The 23,197-nt window shown below is 45.1% G+C and overlaps 1 protein-coding gene across 1 annotated transcript; it reads left to right on the plus strand.

Annotated features, from left to right (window-relative positions):
* Positions 1-1,568: 1,568 nt before the first annotated feature.
* LOC104165105 (sodium/potassium-transporting ATPase subunit alpha-1) lies at positions 1,569-21,083 on the plus strand. Its single transcript, XM_009704654.1, has 22 exons — positions 1,569-1,671; positions 2,896-2,955; positions 3,958-4,161; positions 4,511-4,624; positions 5,163-5,297; positions 5,483-5,600; positions 6,568-6,836; positions 7,877-8,075; positions 9,520-9,629; positions 11,052-11,186; positions 11,737-11,929; positions 12,424-12,599; positions 13,137-13,273; positions 15,125-15,275; positions 15,807-15,975; positions 16,595-16,749; positions 17,101-17,224; positions 18,006-18,151; positions 18,296-18,426; positions 19,002-19,103; positions 20,240-20,331; positions 20,745-21,083. The coding sequence occupies exons 1-22, from the start codon at positions 1,642-1,644 to the stop codon at positions 20,771-20,773; spliced, it is 2,979 nt and encodes a 992-aa protein (XP_009702956.1). The 5' UTR covers positions 1,569-1,641; the 3' UTR covers positions 20,774-21,083.
* The last annotated feature ends 2,114 nt before the right edge of the window (positions 21,084-23,197 follow it).

The raw sequence follows: 23,197 nt of genomic DNA on the forward strand, positions 1-23,197 counted from the left end.
TGTGTCCTTTTGCTGGATGAGAGGAGGCAAATAGCTCAGCTCTGCTCCACTTACTAAAAACTGCTTCTATTGCACAGCTCTGTAGCTGCATGCAGGGACATGGGGGATGCAAAGCCAGCCTTCACTGAACAGGGCAAGAGAGGGCTTCTGTGCATGTGAAATGTATGACTATGGCTGCAGAACTGAGAGCTTTCTCAGAACAGTAAAAATCCTTGTCTAGATGTGACTGACAGGTTCTTTTAGAAAAGTAATTATTTTTTCCTTATTATTTTCTTGCATAGTTTCACTTTTGGTTTTGGTTTCTACTTCTCTTGGAGTAAATAAACATTTCCTGTGCTTGCTGCTCAACAGGACAGTTCTTGGATCCTAAAAATAGTTTCTGTGTCCAGATTGCTCTCAGGAATCTAGTTTGCGATTTGAGGTGCTCATGCAAAGATCAAGCAGGGCGATGCCTCTGAAACCTTTCCTTAATCTTGTTAAAAGTTTGACTCTGGTGCCACTAACTGCTGTTTCATCTCAAAATACTTCTTGGGGATCTTATTGGGTGAAAATCTCATTGCATAAAACTTGGCAGGGATGTAATAGGTCCCACGCAGAAGGGAAGGGAGGGAAAAGCTGCTATTGGAGGCTTGCAGGAGTCTGGAAATGTATGGAGTATCTAATGAAGGAACTGCGTTGCAAGGCTGTACTGGTGCCTGGTTTTGGTACCTTACAGGGTGTCCGAGCTTCTTGCAGTTCGGGATTATTTCTGCCTGTAACTCTTCTGTATTTTTTTTGGTCTTTTAAGTGATGTTTATATGCGCTACCTCATGATTTGTTTGTCCTGAGATGCTTGTTTACCCCATCATGACAAGATCTAAATCTCTGTATGATTTCATGTAGAATTAACTGTAATGAAAGTGAATGAAAATCCATCTGAATAAAGAGGCTTTAAGTGAATCACCTGCTCTGTGAAGTGTAAGCAGCACTGAGCACAGATTGAATCTGCAAAAGTGTACTACTGCTTTGTATGCCATTCTTGCTGGTCAAACTGCCATAAATTGAAAGCAGATTTCTGTTGTGTAACCAGCCAGCTAGAGTAACAATCTAAGAATGAAAGTGTTGGAACTCATCCCCCAGATTCAACCAGTCAGAAATACCACCTCTTACTTATCTTCAGTTGATAGCTGCTCCTTGCCAGAGGATGCAGAAGACTGAGAGGGGGAAGGAGGAGTTAATGCCTTGAAGGGAACATATGTATGCACTCAGGAATTGGTTTCTTCTGCTCTTCATCGCTTTTTCACCTTGAGCTGGAGCTCACACATCAAGACTGACTGAATAGCGTGTAACTCGCTTTCCGCCTAGCTAGACTTGCACAGTGTCTGGCTGTAATCTGTGGATTGGGGATGTTGTTGAGTAGACTTGTCTGCTCACTAGCTCATTTTTTTTATTTATTGAAGTGTCATAACTTTAATAAACCATTATCATCTTGACTGCCTGGCAGTCTCATGTGCACAGTTCATGTCTGCTGCTGTAGAAGTTGACTGTAAGGTGTTTCTAACAGTACTGTGTCATCTTTTGCAGGCTGGAAGAGACAAGTATGAGCCCACTGCTACATCAGAGCATGGCACAAAGAAGAAAAAGGGGAAGAAGGAGAGGGACATGGATGAGCTCAAAAAGGAAGTCTCAATGGTAAGAGTGTAGGGCACGGAAGGAGCAGCTTTAAGATGTTCACTACCCCCATAAGCCCTGTGCCTCATGTGACTAAAAAAGGAAAAGAGCTGGTGTGCTGACAGTGTGGTGTGACTGAAAGCACTGATCTCCCTTCTCGTCCCCTCTGTCTCCAAGCCAGACAGGCTGCAAGTGTTTCAGCATCAAGATGACCACACAGTAGGCCCCGGAAACATCACTTATCAAAAGGCACTTGACACAGAACCTGAGTCTCTGCTTGCCTGTGTTGCCCGTAGCACAGTGTAGCTGCGCTTCCTCACCCAGGCAAGCACTGTCTGGATAGCAGCATTGCAGGCTTTATTGTGCTGTCATGTGAGTGAGACCACTGTTTTCATTCCAGCTGAGGAGTTGAGTTTGTACAGCCCATTTACTGCTGGCCTCTGCTCAGACTGACTTCAGTATTATTCCTTCTAATCATGTTTGAGACTAAGGAGTGTCTCCCATCCCCATCTGTGAACGTTGGATAATGTTACACATCTGTCTACGAGCATCATCCAGCTTAGATCTGCTCTCCTTGGAAATGATACATGTTTTGTTTCTGTGTTGTGGATTTGAGTCTGGGCTTTCACGGTTTTGGCCCCTTTGTTAGGGAGAGGGCATACTAAAACTTGCTCCAACATGAGATTTTGTGTTCAGCAGCGATACTAACTTAAAGCATCTTCTCCCTCCAGTACAACCTTTTAAGTGAGGCACTGCTCTGCACCAGCTTGATCCAATTGAAAAATAGCCTGACTGTGAAAAGGAGCCTCTTTGGGGGAAGAAACATTGCTTAAGCTGGTAGCATTACTTTAAAATGTGTGAAATTATAGAGTTAATCTTCTGTACGTTCCTACCTTCTTTCCCAACTCCTTTCCTTTTCCTCCTCCCCCCCCCAACCAACCAAAACCCACTGAGGCTTCACAGAATCTGCTGGGGGCATAAAGACTGCACTGAGATGTAGCCAGAGTTTGTTTAAAAAGCTGTCGTGTCATAGCCAAATAGTCACAAGAATGCTAAAGATGAGGCCGCTTTGAGTTGCAGAATGAGTTTGAGATTCTCTTCACGGAGAAGATGAACTAGAATTTTGCTATCTCACCAGACTGTTACAGATAGGAAACTTTGGGTGGGGGCTGGAATTGCTGAGCTCTTGCTGATCAGCCTGCAGAGACTGTGATCTCTTTCCTCCAAACCATTCTTGTCTTTCAGGATGACCACAAGCTGAGCCTTGATGAACTTCATCGTAAATATGGAACGGACTTGAGTCGGGTAGGTAGACTTTGTTTTCCCTCCCTCCTTGCCCTGATCTGAAAAGGAACAGTCTCGGCTCAGAGCACTTCACAAAGGGAGATCTGGGTGGTCTGTTTTTTTTTTTTCTTTTTTGTTTAATCTCCTCTCCTCCAGTTAAGTTTCCCAGGCTTTAGGAGAACTATTGAACTCACAAATACTTCTCTTCGTCATCCCACTGTACAGCCTGGCTGCAATACTTCAGTGACTTTGTTTCTAACAAAGTCACTGTTATCTGCCTCTGCATTGTTCCAAGGTCAAGTTAATTCTTGGATTTATTTTTTTTTCCCTGAGGAGCTTGTAATAAAGGCAAATGTTTGTTATATTGCAGATGTAGTCTAGTGAACTAGCACATGCCCAGAGACAAAATGATGGCTAGTAGCAGTTAAAATTTTACCCTTTTATAGTAAGAGGTGTGCAAGTGTCCTAGCTAACTTCAAAGTCCAGTGCAGAAGCACTGCAGTGGTTTTGCACCTTTGCTCTTGTTTGCTTTGCTTAATGCGTTTTTTGCGTGATTGCATATAGCAACAAGTCTGCTCTTACTCTTTAACAGCACAGAGACTTGCATATTTCTGTCAAAGACCTTGGCTTCTGAAAGCTGAACTTCCTGGAAGGCCAGTCCAAAGTGTCATCATCTTTATGGCCCCCAGCTTTCACTTGTTCCATAATTTGATAGGATAGATTGCACTGAGATGTTCCTCAGAGCTCAGAGTCTGCTGCTGTAGCCTTCTTGCCCTTCCCTTCTTCAGTGTTTGTAGCCCTATGGCCTGCAGGCTCCTCAAGTAGCATCCAGCATCCTGTAGCTCCTCTTTTGGCATTCAGCTTTCACATCCTGCACTTTGTGTTGCAGAACCCTGGAAGCTGTGGAGATCTCCATTACCTGTTAGCATCTCCTCGTTGCAGTGGTAGAACATGAACAAATTTCAGAGCTACCTTCCCCAGTCAGTCTTGCCATAATGCCTATAAAAGGAACCTCTCTTCTAGGGTCTGACTCCTGCACGTGCAGCTGAGATTTTGGCTCGTGATGGCCCAAATTCCCTCACACCCCCACCTACCACTCCTGAGTGGGTAAAGTTCTGTCGGCAGCTCTTTGGAGGATTCTCGCTCCTGTTGTGGATTGGTGCTATTCTATGTTTTCTGGCTTACGGCATACAAAGTGTACTGGGTGAGGAGCCCAACAACGATAATGTAAGTAAAAATGTCTGGTTTACCTCAAAGGCCGAGCAGCCTGTTTCGCTCAAAGCAGATTAACTTCCTCTAAGCACTCAGTCGAGAAGCTTTTCCAATAAGAACAGGAAATTCAGTGTGTGAGCTTAACATGTCTTGGAGTGCTTCCACATAATGAAATGAACAGCCGACTTCCTTCGTGTTGTATTAACACTAGCTTGTGGATGGCCTTTCTGTACAAAACGTACAGAGACTGCAAGTCCCTCCATGCTTTGTAATGGGGCACTTAAATACCAAGCAATTTATCTGGACAAACTGGAAGCATTTCAGGAAGATCATCTGCTGACTCACTTTTCTCTGCTCCTTATAGCTGTACCTGGGTGTTGTGTTGTCAGCTGTGGTTATCATCACTGGCTGTTTCTCTTATTACCAAGAAGCAAAAAGTTCCAAGATCATGGAGTCCTTCAAGAACATGGTGCCTCAGGTATGGAATACTTCATTTCCTTGAGATCTGCCAGGCTGTAGCTTGCTCAAGGTTATTAACTGTTTTAAACATTGGCTTCAATTGCAAAAGGCCTGGCTGTTAGTATGGGTTACTAGCTCTTACTTTTGGGGGGTTTATGAGACTCCTTGCTCTTTATGCTCCAAGTAACTATGTTAATAGGCCAGGGCAGTTCCTGGCACCCTGTGAGTTCCACCAGCTTATTAACATTCATAGGACACTTTCTCGATAGTCTGGAGAGTTCAGTACCTGGTGTGATAAGCACTAAAACTCAGATTCCTTCATGTACAGTCTGTATCATACTTAACTATCTTACTGTCACCTTGGCAACAAGGAACTTTAATATCAAGAAAACAAAAATAGCTGTTTTTCTTAAATAACGTACATATTGGCGATAAACATCTTAGTACAAGTAGAAACGTTGTAGAACTGTAGCACAACTATTTTAAGATACTCAGATCTTCTGAGCCCCTCTTTAAGAGTTGCTTTTGACGTACATTGTTTCTTTACTGTCTTTCAGCAAGCTCTTGTAGTCAGAAACGGTGAGAAGATCAGCATAAATGCTGAAGGTGTTGTGGTTGGAGATCTAGTGGAGGTGAAAGGAGGAGACAGAATTCCAGCTGACCTTCGGATCATATCTGCACATGGTTGCAAGGTACAGCAGTGACACGATGTCTGAAAACTTCATTATGAAGGATGATATGTCAAAGAATGTCTTCTATGCTGTGAATGGGTGGTGGAGTGGAAGAGAAGGGTGGAGAGGAGTGCCTGGTGGTCTCTCAGCTTTCATTGCTGAAGGCATCTGCCTGCTTGTGTACGACGAAGTACTCTTTCATGTAGGTGGATAACTCCTCACTTACTGGTGAATCAGAGCCTCAGACCAGGTCTCCAGACTTCTCCAATGAGAACCCGCTGGAGACCAGGAACATTGCCTTCTTTTCCACCAACTGCGTGGAAGGTATGTGGCTCTCCTACTTCCCTAAAGTATTAACAATGCTATGGATCAAACTACATAGGTAAGCAATGCAAACACTGTGTGAGTTTAGTGTATTAGTTGGTAGCCTACTCCTAACACGCAAGAGCAGGCTGAAAGTTCCCAACAAAGGCTTTGCCCATGCCAACTGCAATACTGTACAATGGGCAAGGAAGACTCCACAGCACTACTGTTGTTTTCTTCTTGCTTCTCCTAGAGGAGCGGCTATGTGGTGTGTCTTCGAGCATGACTGCCTTATTACAGCAGTGTTAAAGTGCACATAACATGATGTGAACCAAGATGGTTAGGCAGAGCTATAAGAAATACTACAGCTGCTGCAGAAAGCAGGAATTTCAAATATCTCTGGCAGAACTGCTTGTTGCAGCTCTGAGTATGGTGGTAGGTACTCCTTGTGCTGAAGCCCAGAGCATCTTTTCCACATCCACAGGGTGTCAAGGTGCAACTGTTCAGTGATAGTGTAGAATTCTGCCTGACTCCTATTGTGTCCTCTCCTGACAAATTCTCATCAGCAGGCTATCCCCTGCTCTTTCCCAGCCCCCAAAAAGACCCGACCCAGCAGAACTGAAGGATGTTCTTGATCTTTCTCAAGAGCCTTGGGGAGAGAAAATGGGCATCCCCTTGAAAGAGGGAAGAGGACACTCTACTTGAAGATGGCTTCCTCTAACTCTCTGCAATTGGCACTTAATTCCCTGGAACAGAAGAGAGAGGGCATACAGCTTGACCATTCATGAGAATCTATGCAGTGTTTATTTCCATTTATTTCTCATGCTGCCAGATCGTAAAAAAAGCTGCAGTGGGAGACACCGGTCATTGGAATGCCTACCTGCATTATCTTAGGCAAAGCTTGCTGAACCCTAGGACAGGCTGAACAAACTCCATTTAGCGTGTCTTGGAAAGAGTTTTTGTTTTCTAAAACCTGTCTGTGTTCTAGGCACTGCCCGTGGCATTGTCATTAGCACTGGGGATCGCACTGTGATGGGCCGTATTGCCAGTCTGGCTTCTGGACTGGAAGGGGGAAAAACTCCAATTGCCGTGGAGATTGAGCACTTTATCCACCTCATCACTGGAGTGGCTGTGTTCCTGGGTGTCTCCTTTTTCATCCTTTCACTTATCCTTGAGTACACATGGCTGGAGGCTGTAATCTTCCTTATTGGGATAATTGTTGCCAACGTCCCCGAGGGGCTGCTTGCAACGGTCACGGTGAGTGAAGCTGGAAGAAGATTGAATGAGTTACATATAGGGTTCTTAAGGGAGTGGAGTGCTTCACGGTCAGTGTACGTTCACAGAGGTAAACACTAATGAAGGTACTCTGTGGTGAGTGTGTAGGGCTAGGCTTTAAAATTTGGTGTATTCAGGCTAGTTGCCTGAATTGAGGTTAAGTTCTGCAGTGGTTTTTCTAATGAAGATGGGTCTCTAAGCTAGACCTGCACAAAGGCTTGGCATTGCAGAACTGAAGTGAGCAAGACTAGGAGTTCTGGACTTGTCTTACCTTTTTCTGTAGCAAGAAGGAGCCTTCTTGGTACAACTGTTCAGTTTCTACACCCACATGCACACCAGCCCCTCCAACCGTGAAGGGCTGGCAGATCATCCATCAAGCTTCACTCTAGTCCCAGCTTTTGATCTGGGACCTGGCAGAGGTTCTTGTAAGTTTGGTTTCCTGAAGAGATGGTGGGAGTATCTAAGTGTGCTCAGCTGTGTAGAGGGTGGTGGTGGAGGGGGCCAGAGACTTCCATGCAGCCTTAGGAAGCAGAGCAGCAACTGAGCTAGGGAACAAACAGTTGGGAGCTGGAACTAGATACGAGTCTCTGGCGAGAAAGGGTAGTGGGAGCTGCTCACTTCCTACACCACTAAGTTGCAGCTCTATCACCAGAGCTGTTTTAGGCCTTCTAATATGTGGCCTGCCTCCACCCACTTCGAGAGTTCCTATGATTAGGGAACTGCAACTTTAGTTAAAGTGTTAGTCTGGGGCATTTTATTTCCTTCCTAATGCACTGAGAAGCAGAGAACTGAAGCCTTGTGAGTCCTTTTCTGGAGATTTTGTGACGAGGAAAATGTCTTATTTAAACCTAGCAGCTGGGCCTAAACATTGCTGTTTATTTTACACTGGCAAGGTGAGCGTGGAGTTAGGATATCACTGCAGGGCATGTAAGCTGGTTGTCATTCCATGCCCACAATGAGTTGAGTAGCAGTGTATTAGTGCACAAGCACATCTAACCTGTCGTCATCTTCCTTGTCTCCAGGTATGTCTGACACTAACAGCCAAGCGTATGGCTCGTAAGAACTGCTTGGTGAAGAACCTGGAAGCTGTGGAAACCCTAGGCTCCACATCCACTATCTGTTCTGACAAAACAGGCACTCTGACACAGAATCGCATGACGGTTGCGCACATGTGGTTTGACAATCAGATTCATGAGGCTGATACTACAGAGAACCAGAGTGGTAAGGCCATCTCTTTGCACTTGAGGCATTTCATTAAAAAATGACTTTTTCTGGGGCTTCCTATACACCTGTACTTCTAAGAAACCGTGTTTCTAGCTCTCCAGTCCAAGTTCACAGTGCAAGGACTTCTAAGATATGATCTATAATGAGCATTAAAAGACTTGAGATGACACATAAAAGCTTTGCACTGTACCAGAGTTCTGTTTAATCCTTAAACTCCATATAGGCTGCTTTTGCTCAGTATTACTCTGTTGGAATTTGAGCCTCTTGAATGTTCAGCCCTTGTGTTTGTCTGGTATGTAGAAATACTTGCTGTTCTCTACTTCAAAGTATATGATTATTTTTGCCAAAATGTACCTGATGAAATTGCACCATCTTAAGTCTGCTGAAAGTGTGGACAGCAGAGGTGTTGACCCTGATAATAAATCACCTGAGACTGGACATAGGTGGAAATTTCCCATGTTGAACTGGATGGCTGCCCTTGAACAGGGGTTTTCCCAGAACATCCCGGCTGTGTTTGCAGAGCAGTAGCAGTGAATGAAGTGACTGTAAGACTTCAGCAAAAAAAATCTTCTAGAGATTGATAAGATCTTGAAATCTCGGTGTGCTGTGTGTTTGAGAGAGGTACTTATCTCTCCAGAACTGTTTAGTACAACCAAATTCAGGAGTTTCCTAGCTGTCATCTACCTCATGAAATGTAGTGCTTGCAACGCATTATTAGCATAAACTTTTTCCAGTGGTGCTGCTGCACCCTGCCCCCAATGACTCCAAAACATTGTGCTTGTCTGAACCACTTAAAAAAGCTGCTTTACTGTTCTTGGTCTTTAATACCAGTGCAAAGTAACAAGCTATAAATAAAGTGTTATTTGGAAGCACTTGGTTTTGGCCTGGCAATGGTTGGCTTGCCTACAGTAAAAATAAACCTAGAAGATTTCACTTCATGGAAAGTACGTTAGCTTTTTGGTTAACTGCCTGTTCATCTCCCTTGAAGCCACCTTAAGAACCATCATGGGAGAAGCAGTATCTTTCTTTATTTAAGCATTGTTCTTTTGGGAGCTACTTCATCTAGTTCCTGGGTGATGGATAAAGTGAGACAACCTGGAGATGGAACCCAGCATGTCTTACTCCAGCCCCTCTGAAAGAATGTTATCTGTCCAGAATTCCTGGGCCTTGGCAGTGAAGCCTCTGCTGCTGCTGGATACAGCCATTACTGGAATTTTGAAAGCAGAGGTGTTCTCTTGCACTATTTCACCCCTGGGTCTTAAAATAATCAGTTGCTCATCAAGTACCGGGGAAGGGAAGAGGATTGGAAGAGATGTAGTGTGCTAACAGGCTCTAAGTGTTTCCTGTTTCTGAGGTAAAGGCTTCTTGCTGTGGGATTTTGAGCTTATGTGATTTTTTTTTTTGTGGGGGGTGCTCTTTGACATTCTTCCTCTGCTTTCAGGTGCTTCCTTTGACAAGAGCTCAGCTACTTGGGGTGCTTTGTCCAGAGTTGCAGGTCTCTGCAACCGTGCTGTGTTTCAGGCCAACCAGGAAAATGTACCAATTCTGAAAGTGAGTTCCTAAAAGAAATGTTTGTCCTGTTCCCCACCACTGCCCTCTCGTAATGGTAGTGAGGTTATGTCCTGTGGGTCACAGGAATCTGCAAAGTAGAGGTTTCTGCCACTCTTAATCTTTTCTGCAGTGTAGCACTCTTACAGGAGATGTGCTGTGGGCAGAGGAGATGGGACTGGGAAGACACATTTCCCACAGCAGACTCCCTGCCATCCTCTAGCATCTACCATCTATTTGGGAGGTCAGATAGTTCAGACAGGGCTAGGAAAGACCAGAAAGCTTTCCTAGGCATTTCCCAATGTCTGGCTGTTCCAAGAATTGCTGTCTCTGGCATTTGTACCTTTAAAAACTACCAACACCTGGTTCTGGGAGCTGGGAGAAGTAGACACCAGAGCTGGGGGAGCAGCAGTCATGGGAGACTGTTTGTCTTTAGCCAATCTGTTCTCACTGGCAAGTCTTGGCTTTCTAAGTTTTTGCTGGTTTAGCCGCTGGTGCAAATGCCTGCATAACATCAATTCAGATTCCTGCTTCTGAACTGTGACCCAGCCAGGGCTGAAATTAACTGTATGGTGCTTATAATCTGTCAAATATTAGTCATGTTGATTAATAAATTTCTTCCCAAGGGTGTTCTGATGCTGTGGTAATAGAAATGATGGAACAAACTATTTTTCCCTAGCACTCCTCTGGCTGTAACTTCAGGTCATGTTTTTTTAGACCTAAGATAAAGAGCTGGAGTTCTTCCCATCTGAGGAAGACTTGGGAGGGGGCAGTTTTGAAAAGTCATTAGATACCGAAAAGCAGTATAAAAATGGGAAAAAAAAATAATTCTCATGGACAAAGAGACCAGAAGGGCAAGAAATATTTACTTAAATTGCAGCAAAGGAAACTCAAACAGGACATTGAGCACACACAGATCTCCAGGGCTGAGAACCCCCATCTACAGTCTCTACCAGCATAACCTTATGGGGGAGGAGGCACGGACAGATTAAATCTCCTCTGCCAGAGGCTTGATAAGCTGATGGGAGAGCACATGCAAGTGTTTCTGTGTGCATGTCATCAGCCTTCATCTCACATTTGCTGTTCTTCATGGCAAGCAACTTACAGCAGTTCTTCTCAAAGTTTACCCTCCAGTCGCTCTTTCTCTGACTGCACCTGGTTATCTGACTTTCTCTGCCCTTTAAAAGGGTTTCTTGACTTTGGCACCAGAAGACTGCTGCTTTCTCAGGCTGGGAGGCCTGGCATTCAGAAATGCAGTATTTGTCAGGACTAGATAATAGAATTATCTATTGTTTGGTCTCATCGTGTTAGGTAGAAGCTGGGACTGGGCTGAGATGAATACAGCTTTTTTGTTGTTGTTAAATATCTGATCTTCTGTGGTGAGTCTGCTAGGATGTACGCTTTGATAGTTGTCTCTTTCCTCAGAGAGCAGTGGCAGGAGATGCCTCTGAGTCTGCACTTCTGAAATGCATTGAATTGTGCTGTGGTTCTGTCAAGGAGATGAGAGAAAGGTATCCCAAAGTGGTGGAAATACCATTTAACTCTACCAACAAGTACCAGGTAAGCGTGTGTCCTCTTGAGGGAGAGCCACTGCTGAAGCACTTATGAAAATTTGCATACAGTGTGCCTCAAAACTTGTTTTGGCACCAAAATCTTGTCTAGCCATTACTTGCTTGTAGACTCCTCACAAGTATAAATTTAACAGACCATACTTAGTTACACTGTAAGAGCTTCTGGAGCTGCCCTGACACTAAGGTGTCAACTGCTAAAAAAAGACCAGACATGCTTTTCCCGCCTGTGCAGCAGTAGTGCACAGAGAATGGAAGAACTCCAATCTGGGAACAGGAATGAACTGCTGGGAAATGACCCTAACAGGTGGAACTTGGATATAAAAAAGGCTATTGCAATATCTGTAGTTATATGTTAAGGTTCAAGAATACATAGTAATTACTTAGTTTGTGAACCTCTTTAAAGTGTGGGTAAATTAAAAGTAGAGCAGAATATCACAAACTGTCCTGAGCTACTGTAGTCACAAAACACGGAGTGATGGTGATTACTCGCAGCCTTCACAGTACATATCTATAAAATGGTTTAATTTCTTCCACCTTAGCTGTCTATCCACAAAAATGCAAATCCATCAGAATCTCGTTACTTGCTGGTGATGAAGGGAGCTCCAGAGAGGATCTTGGATCGCTGCAGCACCATTCTTATTCATGGCAAAGAGCAACCACTGGATGAGGAAATGAAGGATGCTTTTCAGAATGCCTATCTTGAGTTGGGAGGCCTTGGGGAGAGAGTGTTAGGTAAGGAAAAGCAGCCTTAATAAATTGGAAAATATTTGTCCCTCATGCTCCTGTGCAGAGTCTCCACAGATTAAGTGGAGGGTTGTATTCTGTTCCTGCAGTGTAACCATAGTGTTGAGTCAAGGTCACTTCAGCAATTCATATAGGAACAGTCCTGCCTTTAGCTTTAATCTAAAAGGCAGCCTGCAGGGTCTTGTCTTGCCCAGCAGCTGGGTTGCCTAGATCAAAATGAAGCAAAGCATTTGGGACCTTCAGTCTCTGTGAGGCCACATGGTATTAGATTTGCTCCCCTGCATGTGAACCAAGCTGTGTCTGGGCACCTAGCAACAGCTATTAGTTATCAGAATATGAGCGTGACTCCTGCCTCAATAGCCCTGACTAAACCTCTGAGGCCGCTCTGTTATTCTTGCGTAGCTGTTTGCAGAAGCAGAAAGTGTTCACTTGCTCTGCCTTCTGATACATAGGAACAGAGTAAACATGGGTTTGTGTTACAGGATTCTGTCACTTGGCTCTGCCTGACGATCAGTTCCCTGAAGGCTTCCAGTTTGATACAGACGACGTGAACTTTCCTGTAGACAAACTCTGCTTTGTAGGACTGATGTCTATGATTGACCCTCCTCGTGCTGCTGTGCCGGATGCTGTTGGCAAATGCAGAAGTGCTGGGATCAAGGTAGTTTATTCCTGGGTTGAAAATCACCTTGCTCTATACCTGTGGATATAAAGGGCTTCCATTACTCTCTCTGTTGCTGTAATGTGAGCAAAAAAGTATTGATCAGGATTTAACTAGTACTACTTCAGGCTTCATTTCTGAATTAAATACAAATGATTGTATGTTAATGAACTGAAAAATGAATTTGACTCCAAACTGCTAGAGCACTGACAGTGCTGGTGGCATAGTGTCCCAGAGCATGGGATTTGGCTCAGGTGTGTTCTGCATGTCCCACAATACTGACTGAGATGAGAGAGCAAAGCACAGGCTGGAAACAGAACTGGATCTGTCGATGGTTTTCTTTGTCTTCCATCAACCTCAATCCCTTGCATACTAGTAACAGGTTACCGCCTGTACCTCAGGCTTGCTCTGTGCCAGGGCTAGCTAGTAGAAAAAAAGCCATGCGGCCTTTTTCAGTCTCAAGGGACCCTGCCTTTTGGGCAGTGTTGCTCTGCAGTACGGGCAAGGCTTTCACGGCAATCTGTGTTTGCATTTCAGGTTATCATGGTTACTGGAGACCATCCGATCACAGCCAAAGCCATTGCCAAGGGTGTCGGCATCATCTCTGAGGGCAATGAAACTGTAGAAGATATTGCTGCTCGACTCAACATTCCTGTCAGCCAGGTCAACCCTAGGTACTGACTGGTGGGGAAGGCCAGAGCTGTTAAGCATTTGCCTCTCCTTGCCTTGGATAATCCCTCGGCATCTCTCCCTAGACATGAAAAGCTTGGCATCTGCTTAGCTCAGCATGTTGTGGCTCTTCAGTGTGTATCGTGAGTTATGTGAAGAATGCACAAGGCTGTCTTGAATGTGCATGTCTCTTGTGCATGGGAAGCAGTTAGGATTAAGCCCTGTACAGAAAACTTGGGCAGTTTTTTCTGTCCTTTCTCTGCCCCATAGCTGCCTATCCTGATGGTCTGTCCCCATACTGGGAGAAAGAAACAGCTGGCTGGGTGAAGTCTTTGAGAGCTAACTTTTCCCCCCCGAGCTGAGCATTTGCCCTGCCTCGTTCATGTCACTGCACAAGCACCATGTACTGGCCCAATGTAGCAGGCAGGAAAATATCTGAAGTGGCATGGGGGAGGGAGGTGGCTGTTTGGGGACTGTTTTGAGCAATGCTGTGGCAGGGCCTGAAACAGCGTACTCCTGCAATTCCAGATCTTTAAATAGAGGCTAGGTCTAGTTTTGCCCCCAAAGTCAAGCTTATTTAGTAAGGTAACTTAGAGGTTCATGGGGAAACTATGGTAAAAAGAAAATGCCTAGTTTGTTAGTCACAATCCAGCCTGATTAGGCTACTGAAAGTGAACTCATTTAACTGCTTTATACTCTTTAGAGAAAAGAGCTGAAATGTTACCTATGAACTTGATCACCCAAAGCCCAGTTCTGTCTCTCTTGCTCTCAAACTCTCTTCTGGGTCTGATTGCAGGTGGGCAAAGGGAGCAGGACTTGAGCTCGGTAGAGGAATTGACACTAGTCAGTAACTACAAGCAGAATAAATGTGAGAATGGAATTCCATTCTCTTAGGGTTAATGCTTGCCTTCATAGCCTAGTGCAGAACTGAGACATCCTCAGAAAATGTGCTTTGGCATAAGCGGGCTCTTTGCAGAATGGCTAGGCTGTCTGCATTGCTTAGCTTGACCCAGCATGTGTTTGGGCTGGAGGGTGTAGCCACGTAGCTTATGAACTGAAGAGAGACACCCTGTGGAATGAAATTGCTTGAGGAGAGGACAAATACTGTGGATGAATTCTTCTCTTTTATTTGAGGGTAACTTCACAACCTCCCAAGACAGGCCAGGGATCACTGGGCCATGTGACTGAGCAGGTCAGCAGCTGGCTGTAAGGGTGGGGAAGGAATTTCCCTGTCTAAACTGGGTGATGTGATGAGCTGCATGGATAGTCCCCTAGACCTATAAGGGATGGTATGCTGGGTTAGAGAGGTGGTATTTTGCTGTAGCATGCAGGCTACCAAACTAGTCTAAATATAACTTTGCATGCTTTTGTTGCTGAAGAGTGTAAAATAGTCTGAACTGGCATAGCATGAGCTCTCTCTGTGAAGAGCAATGTGTAGATCATCAGTCTATTGCAAAAAGGATTGCCTGCAGAAGACCACAGTATCTCTTGTGATGTTGGAAGCTAACTGCCTGAGCCAGGGGTTCCTTTCTTGCAGAGAGGCCAAGAGCTGTGGAAACAACTAGTCTTTGCCTTGATGCATTTTAAAAAGCCGTAGAAAGAAATAGTCTGCTCATTGCGCTTTTTGTCAGTTGCTTGGCGCTGTCTTGTTGTTTTTTCTTTAAGTTTCCCATCTACTTTTTAAACTTGGAGCAACAAACTTCTGTGCAGAGGCTGCCTGGATTAGTATTTAGTCACAGCAGGAGTTGGTCTTTTCCTAGAGCACTGAAGAGCCATAGTTTTATGGGGCAAATACAACTAATGAGAAACTTAGCTTAACTTGTGAAATCAAACATTATGTTGTCTCTTGATTGCAGGGATGCCAAAGCTTGTGTTGTTCATGGCTCAGATTTGAAGGACATGACTAATGAGCAACTGGATGATATCCTGATGCATCATACAGAAATTGTCTTTGCCAGGACATCTCCTCAGCAGAAGCTTATAATTGTGGAAGGCTGTCAGCGACAGGTAAAGAGAGGGAGTCCAAGGATTTAATATCGAATCCCCAGGCATACATCTTTATAAACTGCCAACCAGTGCTGCCTTCTGAAGTGGCAGGGCGTAGTCTTCTCAGTGCCCTCAGGTAAAGGGCCAGACTAGATCTCAAGTCTTTCAGCAGCTGATGTCAGGCCACTCTGCAATACATAAACATAAGAGTCTTGCAAGAAAACATCTTCAGTTTGTAGTGAGGCTTTCTTCTGATTCTAAGATGTTTAACACATTAAATTCCTGAATGCTGTGGAGGTGCTTGGGAGAGGAGGATTTGACATGTTTATATATTGTCCAACATCTCCTTCGGAGAGAGCAGCATGGTTCTCTGATAAGCCTGATCAGAATGGGGAAAGGGGTGAGAGGAGGACAAGGCAAAACTGAGGTCTCTTTACAGCAAAGTGAAATAGTTTTTTTATGCTTTATCTCCTGAAAAATAGGAGAAAGCTTTTCTGCCTGAAACGTCTTACATGATGATTTCAGTCTTTTTATCCCTCTCTTTGTGACTAGGGTGCCATTGTAGCAGTCACAGGTGATGGCGTGAATGATTCCCCAGCCCTGAAGAAGGCTGACATTGGTGTTGCTATGGGTATTGCTGGCTCAGACGTCTCCAAGCAGGCAGCTGACATGATCCTGCTGGATGATAACTTTGCCTCCATTGTCACTGGAGTTGAAGAAGGTGAGTTTAAAACTTGTGCACAGTGGTGTGAACTGGCATGCTTCAGCAATGTCACATATTGATTCCCTCTGAAATAGAGACATCTGGAGGGCTCTCCTTTATTTGAGCTTGTCTCCATGACAAGTGTTTTCAAGGAGGGCAGCACTTTCCTCCTCCCTTCAGTCTATTCCCTTTCCATGGGACCAAGATGACCCTTTGGGATGGGTAACAGTAGGAAGCAGCTGAGTAACAACAGCTACTTTGTCCTTTTGCCTAAGTGACCCTACAGTCATCTTTGCCAGCTGAATCTGACACGTTTTGCTCCCTGATGGAGCGATAGTTCTCGAACAGGAGCAGAACAGAGGGTACCTCCAGGGCTCTTGATGACCTTTAGAAACTAGGGCTTAGAATCCTACTGCTGTATGCAGTGAATCCTGATTGCTGTGACCAAAAATATTATTCTGTATAAGTGATGTCATGCATGGGGCACACAGTCTCACCCTTACATGCAAGAGAACTCTTCAATTTGCTGCGCTAGCATTTTGCCTTTCAGTGTTACCACTGAAGCTGCCTATGAGCTACTTGGGTGTCTTCTGCTGATAAGTGAGAGTTTTATGTTGTTCTCTCTTCCTTGCCCCAGGGCGTCTGATCTTTGATAACCTGAAGAAGTCTATTGCTTACACCTTGACCAGTAACATTCCTGAAATCACGCCGTTCCTGATCTTCATCATTGCGAACATACCTCTTCCACTGGGAACAGTCACCATCCTCTGCATTGACTTGGGCACTGACATGGTGAATGTCTTTCTGTCTCAAGAAGAAATGTGGGTGTTTTTAGGTACCCTAAAGAAAGGACAGGTGGAAGGAAAGTGTTTAAATACAGTATTCTTTAGTGTTCTGATTTAAAATAAGCGACCATTTGATACTCTCTTAATCCACACTCCCTGTCTTGTGGCTCCGAGTCTGAGGATCCTTCAGTCCAACGTAAAGACAAATTGGGGATGAGGAGGGGGTGACATCTTTCCCAAATACTACAGCTAGAGCTTTTGGGCAGTGCTGTTTCTCAGGCTGAAAACATAGGGCAGGGAAGGCTCTATACAGTGGAAAATTGGAATGGTTCTAACAGCAGTCCTACCACCTCCAAAGGTCCCTGCTATCTCCCTGGCATATGAGCAAGCAGAGAGTGACATCATGAAGAGGCAGCCCAGAAATCCCAAAACAGACAAGCTGGTGAATGAACGGCTGATCAGCATGGCCTATGGGCAGATTGGTAAGCTGGTCTGTTTTCTCTGGTACCGATTTGAACTGGGTGGTAGCAAGGGTTGTACACCATCCTGCATCAGTGACTGTTCTGCTTATTTTGGTAGGGTTCTGGTTTGGGATGTGTAAACCAGAACCCCAGGCTCTTAAGAGCTTGCCATGATTCTACCCCCATGGCACATAGCGGTGGCTTGTGCAGCTTGATTCATTGAATCGCTTTCACAGTAATTTCGTTTAATTGCGTAGCGCTGTAAAGGAACTGGCTGACAACCAGTTCTCCTCTGGTTCAGACTTGTTCAGCAAGAACATAGATCCCATTGTTAGTTTAATTAGAAGTAAAGGATTCTCTCCAGCATATCCCTAAACACACAGTATTAGGAGCTTTGATTAAAGGCAGCTACAGATACATGCCCAGTTCACAGGATGGGAGCTCATGCTTAATTGCAGCAGACCTTGGGAACCTTCTTGACTGTATTTTGCAATGGTTTGGGGTGGGCAAGGCTTAATGAGAATACAAAGGGAGTTTTATCTTGTGTCCTCGAGTACCATGCCATCACAGCACAGGGCAGAACAGAAGTAACTCTGTACAAAGTTGGGAGCAGGAGCTGCTCAGCAAAAGGGTTGCAGCTGAGTTTGTTAGTGTGAACTATTTCTATAACTGCTGCTCAGGAGACTGAGCCTCACAAGGAGTAGTTTTTTTAGGTGGTTGGGGTCTCCAGCAGGCTGCTTTCTGTTATAATTGCACTGCACAGTAGCTTCATCAGTTTTATCATCCTTTTCTATCTGTTTAGGTATGATCCAGGCCCTTGGAGGTTTCTTCACCTATTTTGTAATCATGGCGGAGAATGGGTTCTGGCCTTCTGGCTTGCTAGGGATCAGAGTTCAGTGGGATGACCGATGGATTAACGATGTGGAAGACAGCTATGGGCAGCAATGGGTAAGTTTTGAGGCACAGCTTAAAGGCTGCCAGGCAGAATACTAATGCCTGCTGAAATACTAATGCCTGCTTAACTCCGTCTGAGCACCAGAGAGCAAAGGGAGCATGTCTGAACAAATGCTGTCTGCTTTGTCTGCTTCCTAGACCTATGAACAGAGGAAAATAGTGGAGTTCACTTGCCATACAGCCTTCTTTGTCAGCATTGTGGTTGTGCAGTGGGCAGACTTGATCATTTGCAAGACCCGAAGAAACTCCGTCTTCCAGCAGGGGATGAAGTAAGTCAGGCTGTCCCTGGAGGATTTAGAATTGGACTCTCTATTCTCCAGCACACAGCATTCTAGTTCTTTATCTTAGCAGTGTCTGGGAATCTTGGCGTAAGTCTTGAACAGTCTGGTGCCTTGGTAGTGGATAAAAGTGGTACTGGGTGCTCTCTTTCTTGTAGTAGCTGCTGCGGTTGTCAGGCTAAGACAAAATGAAATGCTGACTTCTGGCGTTGTCTGTGGGAGCTAGCCCACCTCAAAGGACAGCGGCATGCTCCAGCACACAGCCTTGTGCAGCAGCAGAGCAGCTGATCTATCAAGAGATCTGGTGGCATGAACCCCAGCCTCCTGAATTTATGATGAAAGCAATTGCTGGTTGACTTAGTTGTGAACTGGAATATCTTTGTCTAGACACATAAAAGACCCTTGTAACAACTGTGGGATCAGCTTGGATGGCCTGATAGTCTCCACCTGATGGACTTCTGGGCTAGAATGTCTGTTTCCATTCACTACCATATGGCAACTAGGTGTTTTTTAGGATATCATCTGTGAAAGTACTTTGTCGCTGACTGCTTTCCTGTTTCTATTAGGAACAAGATCTTAATATTTGGTCTCTTTGAGGAGACTGCACTGGCTGCCTTCCTCTCCTACTGCCCTGGGATGGATGTTGCTCTAAGGATGTACCCTCTCAAGTAGGTTGCATCATGCTTTTTGTGCAGCAGGCTGTACCACAGAACAATAGTGCTTGGGTGAGGAGATGGATAAAAGTAGTAGTGAGCTTGTGGAGCATGAAACCTAGTCGTAACCCAGAAGAGCTCAGGATAAGAGGGTATGAGTGATCCTTTGCTGTAGTGTGGCACACCGAGGGTTGCTTTTCTTTACGGCTTATGGAATGTTTATGGGGAGCCTGCAGTTTAGTGCCCCACCAAAAATTAGCAACACAACTTCAGTTGTACCAGTCTGCTGTGGAGCAGCTGCTCTTGTATTTGCTTGCTTGGGGTATTTTTGTGGGTGGGGGGCTGTACCTCCAAAGAAAGCCAGTTGAATTGCTCTAAAACATAGGCCAGATGACTTTTCTTTAGTAAAGAACTGGTGATGATGTCTTGTGCTTTTTTTTCTACCTTCCACAGAAATAGCACAAATAGTAAAGTCTTTCAAAAGACATTACGTAGGTGTAGATGACCAGTTGGTGCATAATAACTTTCCTAACAGTTGGAAGGGTGCTAACATCTTAAACATTGCTCAATAGCATTGCAACATTTTGTGGCAGGGTTTAGTCTCAAACTTCAAACAATCCTCTGGCTTAAGTGCCATGAAATTTTCATGGCAAAAAAATCCTGGTACATCTTGCGTTCCGTTCACAAGCATTGTCTGGAGTTTGGTGCTGAAGCATGAGCATTTCCTAACAAGAAAGCTGGCCTCTGCCCAATGCCTGCAGCGGCTAGATGTTAGCACGTGTAAATCCTAAGGAAAACCAACGCAGTTCGAGTGAGCAAGGATGTGGGCACAAAGGTTATGTGTACTTAAAGGAAATATTGCTACATTAATAGGTGGGGAGCTGCTGGCACAGAGATGAACAAAGGTACTATGATACACCTCGTGTTGGAACTAATATTGGAAAGCAGATTTAACCTATTGCAGCGGAAAACTTGGTGGTAATTTCTGGCTTGGAGAATTCTCAGCTGAACTCCAGCCTTGTGGGAGCTGGTGTGCTGGCCAGCTGGGACAAGCCAGCCTTCCTGCACTCTTCTGTGCCACCAAGTCAGAGCTCTGCTAGGCAAAGGGCATCTCCACTGCCTGTAGTCTCACTGTCTCCTCTCCCAAACAGGCCGACCTGGTGGTTCTGCGCTTTCCCATACTCCCTTCTCATATTCCTGTATGATGAAGTCAGAAAGCTCATTATCAGACGCAACCCTGGTGGTAAGAACATGCTGCTAATCCCTGTGTTTCCTTCCCCATCTCTTCATGCTGCTGAGCTCTGTAGAAGCTCTGACAATGCTCGGGGACTGTCACTGCCAAGCACTATGCAGGCGTGTATTTTGCTGTCTTTCCCCTTCTCAACAAATTAAGGACTTTTTCTGTTCCTCTCACCACATTCTCCCGCAGTTTATGAAAGTATCAGTCTTTTCCATCTACTTCAGTGTACTGGTAATGCTTGGGTAGCCCTAGAAAGCTGCAGCACATCAACAATTTGGCAAGATTTTTCTATTGTGACAGGTCAATTACTAGCTCAGGTGCTACAGTGCAAGCTTTCAGAGCCTAAAAGGAGCTCTCATGAACCTCGTACTTAGTTTGCCTTAAGACTAACTCTGCTTTCTCCCTGTTTCCTTTAGGCTGGGTGGAAAGAGAGACCTACTACTAAAAAGCGCCTGTGAAACATTCCACGCACAGCCCATGCCACCTCTCCACCATCTCCCCTGTGTGCATACTTCATCTTTGCAAGAGCAGAACTGTGCCTGGACAGGAGTGAGCTGAAACTAAAGGAAACATGAAGAAACGTGGACTGGAGGAGAAAGCAAGGGGGAGGTTGGGGTGGGGGGAGTATCTGACCATCAGTCCATGGGGATGAGAGTTTAAGTAGTTTTATGTGCCTTTTTGTTTCTGTAAAGTAAACTGAGGATTTTATATGTTGATTTGTACAAATAAAGATGGATTTTAAGAGGATGCCCCCACATAGTCTTAGGTGGTTGGGTTTTCTCAAGGCAAAAACTCATTCAGGGCAGCCTCCCTTCCCTGCTTAGGGTGTGGTGGTGACAGCATACGTTAGTCCCTGGATTCCCATTTTCGTGGCAGGGAAGCAGAGCTGCTTGACCCAGAGACAACAGCATATGCAGGTTTTAAAAGCCCTGGTGCATCCCACTCTGTAGCTCAGAGCGTAATGTGACAAACTGCTTGCAAGCACTTGGATTTCAAAACCTAAAGCTCAGGAAGCTCACTGGCCTCTTAACTATGCATCCTGGCTACTTTCTGCAAATCTAGCATTGAGTGTAGAGAAGAGCTGCTAGCTGGATGTCTGCTCTGGCCTGCTTTAAGAGGCTGTGGCTTGCTGGGTTCAGAATGAGAACAGGCTTCCACTGAATGGCACTTGCATCCAAGCAGCCTTGTTCTCAAAATTCTGACACTGATTTTCCTGCTTGCTTTGCCAAGCAAGGGGTAGTGTTTCCTGGTGTCCTCTGCATGTACACACTTGTTCCAGAATGGCACGTGCCCTATCCTGATACTGACTTGAGCCTGCAGTGGAATGAGGGCAGAGGCTGATTATGGGTACAGGATCCTACATCCTCCACTTTTGAGGAAGGCATTGCTGTTGTCTGGACTCCAGGTTGGTTCTGTGGGCTGAAGTAGGTCATGCTGCTTCCCTCTGAATATCTAGCTGTTTTCCCTATGTTTTGATTTTCTGTTTAATGCTTGTATGGTTCATTTCTGAGAACTCAATGGGAGAGTTGGCCTTTTGCATGTGGACAGTCACCATGAAGTCCTAACTTCATGCTCCTAGTGCTATTGTGCTAAAGCTACCTGGAGATGCTTCAGGCCTTTGGTCCTGCTCGTGAACTGCTGGTCTGTGCCCTTCTTAGATATGTGTCTACTTCTGCAAAGGATCGCTGAACCATAGCACTGAAAAGATCTGCCATTAACTATGTGTTGTCATCCCTTTTTTTTTTTTAAGGTGTTATTTTAAAGCCAAGTCATTTCTCTCATCTACTGAACAATATAAACTTAAATAGCAAAGAGACCACTAGGAAGGGAAAAAACAAGAGGATGAGGGTGGCAACTGTTTTAACTTGTCTTGGACACTAATGTGGAAACCCCAGTTGGAGATAATGGAAAAAAAATATAAAGTATTCCAGCTGTTGGAGTCTGCCTATGCTGACAGCTGAATTAATGCAACTGGGCTTGAGGTCATCCTCGCTGGGAAGGGGAGATGAGTTGCACTAAGGGAGGAAGAAAGAAAGTAGAATAAGTTACTGGATCTGATGATGCTGGAGGAGTGATGTAGAAATGACACTTGTTCCACCCAGGTGTGACACTTGCTTGAACTTTTTGATTAGTGCCTTCCTCCTTTTTGATTAGAGACTTCCTCAGAGCCCCACTGTAATGAAGTTGCAAAATTGGCATTGTCTGATGCAGAAAAAACCAAAGGAACCTGTTCTTCCCCTTGGCATTTCAGCTTTAAACTGCCTTAGCAGTGGGCCTCTAGGTAGAATAAAAGATGTAGGTGATGAGGGACCCCTGAAAGTCCAGCTGCCTGCTCAAAGTGCAGCCACTTTCAAAGCGTGGCCAGCTTGCTGATGGCCTTGAATATTGGCAGGGAAGATGGGGGTCCGGTACCTCTGAGTACCTGTGCCAGAGCTGAACCTGTGCCCTGAGAGCTCACACAGTTCCTCGCTATGTTGTCCTTGTGCTGTAGCGTAGCTGAGGCTCCTTTGCAGCCAGGTCCAAGCCATGTTTTGCAGGAACGCTTCTTGGCTATGCTTGCTGCTCAGGAGTAACACCTCACCTGGGCATCTCACACTAGTCCAGGAGTGTCTCTTGCATTTCTTGCTGTCACTTACCAGTCTAGTTGCAATTTCCCCAAAGAAAACTACTCTGAAGCCGAGCCTGGAACAAGGATTTGCTACGGTTAAAGGAAAGCTTCACCCGGCTGTGACTACTTTAACATCCTGGCCTGGATAAGGGACTGAGGGAGCTGTGACTGGGGCAAACGAGGCTCCACTGCTTGAGGAAGGGAACACATAACCAGGGCCAGGGTGGTGGTGAAGGCAACACAACACGTTTTATATTGGCC

This window comes from Cariama cristata, unplaced genomic scaffold (assembly GCF_000690535.1).
Source record: "Cariama cristata isolate BGI_N322 unplaced genomic scaffold, ASM69053v1 scaffold247, whole genome shotgun sequence".
Lineage (NCBI taxonomy): Eukaryota > Metazoa > Chordata > Aves > Cariamiformes > Cariamidae > Cariama > Cariama cristata.

Excerpts from the sequence above, each read along its gene's own strand:
- LOC104165105 (XM_009704654.1), top strand. The coding sequence starts at position 1,642 with ATGGATGAGCTCAAAAAGGAAGTCTCAATG. Across the intron at positions 4,162-4,510 it reads AGGAGCCCAACAACGATAAT|CTGTACCTGGGTGTTGTGTT; the intron begins GTAAGTAAAAAT and ends TGCTCCTTATAG. Across the intron at positions 5,298-5,482 it reads TATCTGCACATGGTTGCAAG|GTGGATAACTCCTCACTTAC; the intron begins GTACAGCAGTGA and ends TCTTTCATGTAG.